Consider the following 9,402-nt stretch of genomic DNA (forward strand, 5'->3'; position numbering starts at 1 on the left):
TTGGGGTGTTCCAGCGTTCGTCCGCCAGGCGCACATTGCCATATTGGCCATCCGCTGGCTCTGTAATGCGCCGCTGGGGGGTGCGATGTGCGAGGTCCGTCACCACTACTAGCACCACTACTGACGCCACCTAGACGCCCTGGACTCGACCTCAGCACGGCACACTTCCGTCCCGTCCAAGGAGAATGATGTCCAGCCAAGCGCCCGCATGAGTGCCCTGCGAATGGTACTGGTCCGTGAGCAGGCGGTGAGTAGAACCTTCACCTCCCATCGCTTACTCCTGCTCGTCATGAAAACCGAGGCGGTAGACAGGACACTCTTGCCCCACAAGGTTGGGCGCTGGACCGGCGCTTGAACATATCGCGGGGCGCGATCTGGCGACGGCGTGCGGGGATGACCGCACGCGCGAGGAGGCAATGGCGTCCTGCTGTGAGCCAGAGCGCGTGGAGGCGACGGCTAGCTGGTGTCTGGTGACGATGGAGGAGGTGCTGTGTTGCAGCTGGGTGGTTAGCGCGGCGACGAGTCGACGTGCAGCAAAGTGTGGTGCGATGCCCCACAGAGTTTTCACCGGGATCCACTGCGACAGACGCCGCCCGTGTGCTCGTGTGCGAGGCAGTTCCGGCAGTACTGGTTGATGCCCACTGCACGGGCACGTTTGACGGGAGGCAGGTTCAGGAACCGCGGGCACTTCTTAAGGGCGTGTACACCACGACACATCCTGCATCGGTAGGAGTTCAGTCCCCTTGGCTGACGAGTGGCAGAGGAGCGGACTGGGCGATGAGATGGCATGTTGGTAGTCTGTGGGTATAAAGAAAGTATGAGTGCTTGTGTCTAAACGGAAAGGGAAGTGGCAAGCAGTGTGTTAGTGGAGATTTAGGAAAGCATAGGGAGTAGGACGAGTTTCGCGACGGGCCGTTGGATGACGCCGCGCGCCGTTTGGATGTCGACCACCCGGACCTTGCCATCTGGACCTGGGTGCGACGCTTGGACCCTACCGAGGCGCCATTCGTTCGCAGGAATATTGTCCTCTTTGACAATGACCATGGCGCCCGGTTTGAGGTCCTCCTGCAGCTGCTGCCATTTGTGGCGCTTGTGGCTGCCCATCAGCTGGGTCTGCAGTCGCTTTTTATACATGACGCAGACCTTGCACGAGTTGATGGTAGCCTTGGCCAAACTCCGCAGTTTGGGGATCCAATATTTCGCCCGGATGAGGCAGACCGTCAGCTGGTTTCCGCTATGAAGGGATAGTCGATGGACGAAACGGACTAGGAGCCGTGAATAGGCGCAGCTGTACGGCAAAATAACCGGATGTCGCTCGTCGTAGGTGAGCGCGTCGGAGGAAGACAGTCGGCCGCATACCCGGATGATACCGAGATCATCCATAAACGGATTTAAGTTGAAGATGAAGCTGCCGGAGGATATCTTCTTTCGGTTTGACAAGACGCCGTATTCGAGGGCATATTCCTTCCTTTGGGTGCAAATCGTTAGGATCTGCTGGGTCCGGACCAGCTCCTGGTATGTCAGCTCCATGGAGGACGGAGAAGAAGCCTTCCGGCAGCCTTGCACAAGCCGTTGGATGTACGCCATGACCCTAAGCGCTCTCCCGAAGTCGGAGAATCGCTCAAGAAACTCTGGAGCTGAAGGCAGGGTGGCGAGATGCGTTTGGACGCGGCGTTGTTCCATGTCTGTCTCTTGTGGGGGCTGCTCTTGAGCAGTCCAATTCTCTCTCGGCGTCACGAGCCATGCCGGCCCGCGCCACCACAAGTCGCTGTCTCTTAGATCTTGCGGAGAGACTCCTCGGTTCGCGAGGTCGGCGGGATTGTGTTCAGAGCGCACGTGGAACCAATCCTCCTTGTTCGTGGCTTGGAAAATTTTAGCCACTCGATTGGCCACAAAAGTAGTCCAGCTGCAAGCGGGCTTGCGCAACCAGGCCAGCACAATGGTGGAATCCGTCCAACACTGAGTCGGAAAGCTACTGAGCAGAAGGTGTGGCAGGATCGAAGCACACATGTCGGCCAATAGAACTGCGCCACATAACTCCAGACGTGGCAGTGACACCATTTTGGTTGGGGCCACTCTCATTTTTGCTGTAAGGAGATGGACTCGGACTTCATGGCGGAACTCTACTCGGACGTAGAGTTCGGCTCCGTGCGCCCGTTGTGACGCGTCGCAGAAACCGTGGTATTGAAACAGGCAATCAGGACGGAAATCGACCCATCTCGGGATTCGGATCTGGTCCAGCTCTGGGTAGGTCTGGAGAAACTCGTTCCACCGTTGGAGGAGTCCAGAGGGGAGCGGATCGTCCCATCCTATTCCGCTTAACCAAATCTCCTGCATGAATATTTTTGACTGCACGATGACCGGGGCCAGCCAGCCTGCTGGATCAGACAGTTTCGAAATTTTGAGACAGGACCGTGCGCTTTGTAAAATGCAGCTCCTTCTCCATGTCATTTACAACGAAGAGGAAATCGTCGGTGGTGGCCTTCCAGCGAATGCCCAGTGTTTTGGTCAAGCTGGCTTCTTCCAGGTCCAAAAAGTCGGCCCGCAACAGGTGCTCTACCGGGAGACTCCGCAAAAGCTCCTTCTCGTTTGCCGTCCATTTCCGGAGCAGAAAACCGGCAGCTTCAAAAGCCTTCTGAAGTTGCCCAATCGATGACAGCGTGTCCTGTCGCGAATGCGCGATAGCACATCGTCCACGTACATGAATTCGTTCATGATTCGGCTGGCCAGTGGGTACTGCGCTTGTGAGTCTTCGGCGAGCCGCTGAAGCACTCGGATGGCCAAGAAAGGCGCACAGTTCACCCCAAAGGTGACAGTGTCCAATTCGTAGTCGCACAAGTCTAGATTGCGGAACAGGATCCTCTGAAACGGAGTGTGTTCAGGGTCGACTTGTATTTGTCGATACATTTTTTGGATGTCGGTGCTGAAAACGTACCGGGAGAACCGCCACTTCAGCACCTGCAGGATCAGGTCAGACTGAAGGACCGGTCCAGGATGTAAGACATTAAACTCTTCCCATTGGAGGAGGGACTGGAGGCATTGAATACCACTGGCTTATCGAAATTAATTAATTAATTATCTGCTACTCGTGACCGCGACTAGTATTTGCTCACACTCCAATTTTCGATAACTGTGACTTTGACTATTCCCGATAAGTCCAATTCTGCGAGAATGCACACCACTTGTTGCTTAATTGGGCAATTAAAATTTTTAAGCGAAACAAAAGATTGTTGCCTCTTGTAGTAAAAAGACAATGGCTTGGTTCGTTGCCCGCAGGTCTGGCAATAAATGTGTATGCCAATAGATGTGTTGGCTGATGATGGCGCGGTAAGGAAATGGTGCGAAGTTTGTGTTATGGGTTAGTGGAAATGGATAAAACGCAAACAACGCATATATGTATGTATAGTAAATATGACCAGGCGCGGCAAATATATGCTGTGCCGGTATGTGGTGTTAGGGTTTAGGTTATATACGTGTGGATAATGTGTATATCTCTATATATATAAAACAGTTTGTCCTGACTGACTGATTGGTGATCAACGTACAGCCCAAACGGTAAAAGCTAGGAAGCTGAAATTTTGACTTAAGTATCCTTTCATAGTGTAGGTGCCCACTAAGAAGGGATTTTGCAAAATTCGAGCTCCAAAGGGAGAAATCGAGCTCCAAAGTTTGCATGAAAAATCTACAATTTTCATCTGTTTAACTTTAAACTTAGTTTGTATACTCTCTCTTTCCAAGAAAAACTGTATACTTGGTTTTTTGAAATTTGAAAAAAATGGGGCACAAAAGGAAACCGCGTCAACAGCCCACAGCCCAACGGCAAGAGCTAAGAAGCTGAAATTTGGGCTCAAGGATCCTGTCATAGTGAAGGTGCCCACTAATAAGGGATTTTGGAAAATTCAAGCTCCAAAAGGGGGAAAACGAGCTCCAAAGTTTGTTTGAAAATTCTGCATTTCTGCACCGATCAATTTAAATTTGATTTTTATAATCTATAAAAGAATACAAACAAAACTGCATACCCGGATTTTCGAAATTTGTGGTGGAACTTGAATTATTGGGGTTTTAATATTTATTCACCTTTTCAAATGAAAAGTTTGTGTTATAAATGTTCTCCGGTCGATTTCAAATTTGGGGACTGTAATCTACGTAACTAAATCTACAACTTTGCGTTCAAAGATTTTCAAAATATGAATTTTACAAATGCAGGCAGAACAAACAATAAAAAATTCAAACAGTTGGGGACAGCTAAGTATACATACACACACACACACACACAGGAGGATACGAACGCGAAAGTGAGCGTGCGGACGTGTTTTTGTTCGATCGTCAGTTTCCACCCTTTTATTGTAGCAAGTTGGCTGTAAGAAATTGTTTTTAACACACAATACGGTAGTTTCCAGAGTGCGAAAGGTACTCACCACCGTCCCAGACACAAGGTTGGACAAGTGTTGCTCCTGTTCCACTGTTGAGCCTTTGGGCGCCGGTGACTGAACTTCGACCTGGACTTTGACCCCTCCAGACGCGTTTCTTACGTTGGTCAAGCAGGCCGGGCGTGAGTATACGTTTTCGTTTTCCTTTTTCCCATCTGTTTTGCCCATTCGATATTGGCAGCCGCACAGTTGCATTTTAAACAGCTGGCTGCTGCCCAGCTGACGTAGAGTTGCACCTTGCCATCTGTAAGCCGACCAGCTGGTCCACAAAAGGACGCCAGGCTTAGTCACCAGAGGGCGGTCACGGCAAAGGGAATTGCAGCACTAGCGCTGCATACTTTTAGGATCACTCGGCAATTCGCATTTCATACACCAAATCTCGGTGCAGCCTTTTAGGAGCTGGAAGTTTTGGGGCTGAGTTTAAGGCGAGTTGTACAAAGGCCGGACGGGCTATATTCCAACCCCTACCGCATCGGCGGCGTACCTGATTGGGGCTCTGGCGACCGAGCAGGGGCGGGATAACCCCCATCCTGTCAAGAAGAAATTCCTGACCACCGAGGGAACTCGCTAAGAACCTGCCTCGATGACAGACGCACAACCGCATGGGCTGCAGAAGGTGGCTCCCACCGACCAGCCACCGGGGGTGCAACAATTGCAAGAATCACACCGTAGCACACAGGGCGGTAACGGGACAGCACAACCAAAGTCCCACTTGGAGGCGCCTCTCCCATTTTCGCAAGGTCCTCCGCTGGCTACCTTAGGTGACGAGCTTTGGCTTAAAACCAATGAAATGGTAACCGGCGTGAACCCTTTCGCGCGTAGGTCCTTGGTGGCCAGATCACCACCAAAGTCAGCTCCACCGTCAGTGGCCCTTCAGAGCTTCCCACTACTATGCTCACCTTCAGCATCTTTGTGCGTAGCAAACTCAGCCGAGCCGGCAAACACGCCAAACACGCCATTTTCAACGCCTCTGGCAACGACATTGCCTACAACGCCTTTACCGGCCTCGCCTCTGCCGGCAGAAACGGTGCCAAGCGGCCTTCCAGCCCAACCAACCGCCGCCCAGACAGAGATGCAGGAGCTGGGTACCCACTTGCAGTCCGTTTGCCGCCTTTTCGAAGGCCAACATAAGCGTCACGTCAACCAGCAGGACAAAGAGCTGTTTGCAGAAATGTTGAGGCTGTATAGCTCGATATACAGCAAGATCGACTGGTCAGGCACAGGAGTGAAGCCGTCCTACAGCGAAATCGGCGTACAAACAGCAGAGCCCTGGCCTAAAGTGTCCAGTCAACCTCAAACGGGCACCCCGAAAAGGCTTAGAGACCCCAGGAGCACCCAGCGCGCTACCCCGCCAAAAAAACACAAGATGCGGGACCAGAAGCCTGCCACCGCATCGCAAACTACGAGTGACCAGGCCCCCGCCTCCTTGCCGAAGGACTTCGCACAGGCAGTGAAGGGAAATGGCAATCCTACCGATTCCACTCTCGCTCCCAAGGCCAATGCCTGGACGAAGGTCCACCGCCAGGCTCGGACAAAGCCCAGCAGACCGGATGCTATCATAGCCAAAGGTGTAGGGGAAGCCCAGTATGCTGACATATTAAAGGCAGTAAAATCAGCACCAGATTTGCAGCCATTAAAGAACGACATTCAGAGCATCAGAAGAACGGGCAACGGCAGTCTGCTTTTACAAATGAGCAGATCACCTTCCCATGACATTGGGAGGCTGCACGAAGCTGTGGAGGCGGCATTACAGGGCATGGCTGTAGTCAAGCCGCTAGTGGAGGAGACCCAGCTGGAGATCCGGGATCTGGACGAGCTGGTCACGAAAGAGGAGATTCTGGAAGCGCTCAGGTCAATTGGAGAGGACTTTAACATCGGTTCAGATGCAATAAAGTCAATACGCAAGGTGAACGGCGGACAGCAGATAGCTTTACTAGCGCTCCCTGTGGAGAAGGCAAGAGTGCTGATAGAAGCAGGGAAAGTACGGGTAGGATGGGTTATCTGCCGCAGCCGAGGAGTTATCCGACCAACACGTTGCTTCAAATGCCTCGGCTTCGGTCACATGGCAGCAAGGTGTAACAGCGTTGAGGACCTTAAAGATGCCTGTTACAGGTGCGGTGAAAAGGGGCATCTAGCCAGAAGCTGCGCAAACAGTCCGAAATGCTTGTTGTGCGCAAAGAAGAGTCTACCATCGACTGACCACGCCACTGGCAGCTTCAAATGTCCGGCATACAAAGAGGCCGTAAGACAAACAAGATGCTAAGGATCCTTCAGCTCAACCTCAACCATTGCATCGCAACGCAGGACCTGCTGCTGCAGACAATCAACGAGGAGAGCATCAGCCTGGCGATACTAAGTGAGCCATACAAAACCAGCAGTAGCAACAAATGGGCCGCGGATCTGTCCGGTAAGGCTGCTCTTTGGCTCTGTGGTTCTAGAGAGCTCACCTTTTCAGAACCAAAAGCTGGAAACTTCTTTGTGAGAGCTAAAGTTGCAGACCTGTGGGTCTACAGCTGCTATCTTCCACCCAGTCTATCTCTGTCGGAGTTTGCTGCGGCTTTAGACGCTTTAGTAGACGACGCCAGGGGACGCAGTCGAGTCATAATAGGCGGAGACTTTAACGCATGGGCAGTTGAATGGGGCAGCAACGTCACTAAAGCTCGAGGTCGCACAGTACTTGAAGCTTTTTCAGGGCTGGATCTGACGCTTCTGAATACTGGGTCGCGACACACATTCAGCAGAGCAGGTATCGGTTCCATTATCGACCTGACGTACGCAAGCAGCTCCCTCCACAGCCATACCAAGTGGACTATAAGCGACGCTTATACGGCAAGCGACCACGTGGCCATCATAGTTACAGTCGGCGATACATCTCGCAACCCTACGAATCCACCGCCCGACAACGTGGCATACAAGCTGGAGTCATTCTGCCCAGCGTCATTTGCGAGAGCCCTTAGCGGTTTTTGTCTCTCCGGGGACCCGCAGACCATGGCTCTAGACGCCGCGTCCCAAATTCGAGCTGCATGCGACGCCAGCATGGTTAGACGCTCGACGTACAGGCGCCACCACGTCCCAGTTTACTGGTGGAATAATGACATCGCAGCATTACGCAGATCATGCATCAGTGCAAGGAGAGGGGCCCAGACAGCACGTGGTTCGCCCTTGTTCTCGCTCAGGCAGGATACCTACCGGGAGTCTAGGCGACTGCTGAAAAAGGCTATCTCAGCAAGCAAGAAGAGATGTTTTTTTAGAGCTGTGCGACTCCGCAGAACAGGATCCCTGGGGGAAGGCGTATAAGCTGGTAGTAAAGCGCATTCATGCTGGCGGACGCGGTGCACCCCTGGATGCCGAGAACCTCGCTCGGATTGTCGCAACTCTTTTCCCCTCGAGACCAGAGACGCCAGTGCTGATACCACACACCACAGACGCACTATCGCCCACCATTGACGACGTCACGACGGATGAAGTGATACTAGCCGCTCGCAGCCTGAAGCCCAACAAAGCGCCGGGCCCAGACGCAATACCGAACCGCGCCCTCAAGCTGGCATTGTGCATGCACCCCGAGACGTTCGCCGCTTTCTTTGGAAAGTGCATCAGAGAAGGAATATTCCCAGATTGCTGGAAGGTGCAGAACCTAGTCCTGCTGCCAAAACCTGGCAAGCCATCTGAAGACCCCTCGTCGTACAGGCCGATTTGTCTCCTGGACTCAATCGGTAAGGTGCTGGAGAGACTGCTGTGCGTGAGACTCGAGGCAGCCATCGGCCTATCTCCAAACCAATTCGGGTTCAGGAAATCGAGGTCCACGATTGACGCAATCAGCAAAGTGGTGGACATCGCATCTAAGGCGATATCAGGCAACAGGTGGAAAGGTGGATCAAAGGAGTACTGCCTTGTGGTGACCCTCGACGTCAAAAACGCGTTCAACTCGGCAGATTGGGGATGCATCCTCAACGCACTTGCAGCTCAGAAGATACCATCGCACTTAGTACGCTCCATTAGAAGTTACCTTAGCAATCGCTTACTTAGATATCATACCTCATCAGGCACCAAAACCGTTAATGTCGTCGCTGGAGTTCCTCAAGGGTCGGTCTTAGGGCCGCTGCTTTGGAACGTCATGTACGACGGAATTCTCTGCCTTCAGTTACCGCCTGGCACGGAACTAGTGGGTTATGCAGACGACACAGCGATTGTAGGCGTTGCAAAAGAGATCAGGGCTGTGGAGGACGCATGCAATCGATGCATCGTAACCATAATGAGTTGGCTGTCCACGGTTGGCCTCGAACTGGCGGCTGGCAAAACTGAGGTAGTGCTCATCAGCAGTCGCAAAACCGTAGAACAGGCGCACATTCGCATCGGAGGTCTACTAGTTCCTTCCAAGCGCTCCATTACATACCTTGGAGTCAGGTTGGACACACGGCTATGCTTTCGTGAACATCTGGAGCAAACAAACAAGAAAGCTGCGGAGGTAACACGGGCGCTGTCGCGAATAATGGCCAACACGCGTGGCCCCAAGCAAGGACGAAGATTACTTCTGATGAGCGTAACGAAGTCGATAATGTTATATGCGGCACCAATATGGGTTGCCGCGGTAACCAGGAAAAGTTACGTCAGGGACCTCGTAGCAACGTATCGGCTGAGCGCACTCCGCGTCTGCAGCGGCTTCCGGACGATTTCGGATGACGCCGTGTTAGTGATCGCAGGGATGACCCCTATTGACCTCCTCATCAGAGAAGCCCGCAAACTTCACGAAATTGCAGCTGGAGAGCCTCGCAGATCCGCGCGGGCGGTGGCTAGACGAACAACTATCAGCGTGTGGCAAGAGCGTTGGAATGCCTCGTCCAAAGGCAGATGGACCCACCTATTAATACCCGACGTATCACTGTGGATAAACAGAACGCACGGGCAGGTTGATTTTCATCTAACGCAACTCCTAAGCGGCCATGGTTGCTTTAGAAGTTACCTCCAGAGATTC

The 9,402-nt window shown here is 52.6% G+C and overlaps 1 protein-coding gene across 1 annotated transcript; it reads right to left on the reverse strand.

Annotated features, from left to right (window-relative positions):
- Nucleotides 1-274: 274 nt before the first annotated feature.
- LOC115628195 lies at nt 275-4,648 on the reverse strand. Its single transcript, XM_030524188.1, has 3 exons — nt 4,419-4,648; nt 4,290-4,358; nt 275-499 (listed from the first exon to the last, which is right to left on the reverse strand). Exons 1-3 carry the CDS (start codon nt 4,623-4,625, stop codon nt 275-277), a joined length of 501 nt encoding a protein of 166 aa, XP_030380048.1. The 5' UTR covers nt 4,626-4,648.
- Nucleotides 4,649-9,402: the final 4,754 nt, after the last annotated feature.

This window comes from Scaptodrosophila lebanonensis, unplaced genomic scaffold (assembly GCF_003285725.1).
Source record: "Scaptodrosophila lebanonensis strain 11010-0011.00,11010-0021.00 unplaced genomic scaffold, SlebRS2 tig00000112-arrow-arrow-pilon, whole genome shotgun sequence".
Lineage (NCBI taxonomy): Eukaryota > Metazoa > Arthropoda > Insecta > Diptera > Drosophilidae > Scaptodrosophila > Scaptodrosophila lebanonensis.

What these genes read in the sequence shown, in the direction of transcription:
- LOC115628195 (XM_030524188.1), bottom strand. Translation starts at nt 4,625, where the DNA reads ATGCAACTGTGCGGCTGCCAATATCGAATGGGCAAAACAGATGGGAAA. An exon ending in ACCTTGTGTCTGGGACGGTG is followed by an intron (nt 4,359 to 4,418) that starts GTGAGTACCTTT and finishes AATTTCTTACAG; the next exon opens with CCAACTTGCTACAATAAAAG. An exon ending in GTCCGCACGCTCACTTTCGC is followed by an intron (nt 500 to 4,289) that starts GTTCGTATCCTC and finishes CTAACCACCCAG; the next exon opens with CTGCAACACAGCACCTCCTC.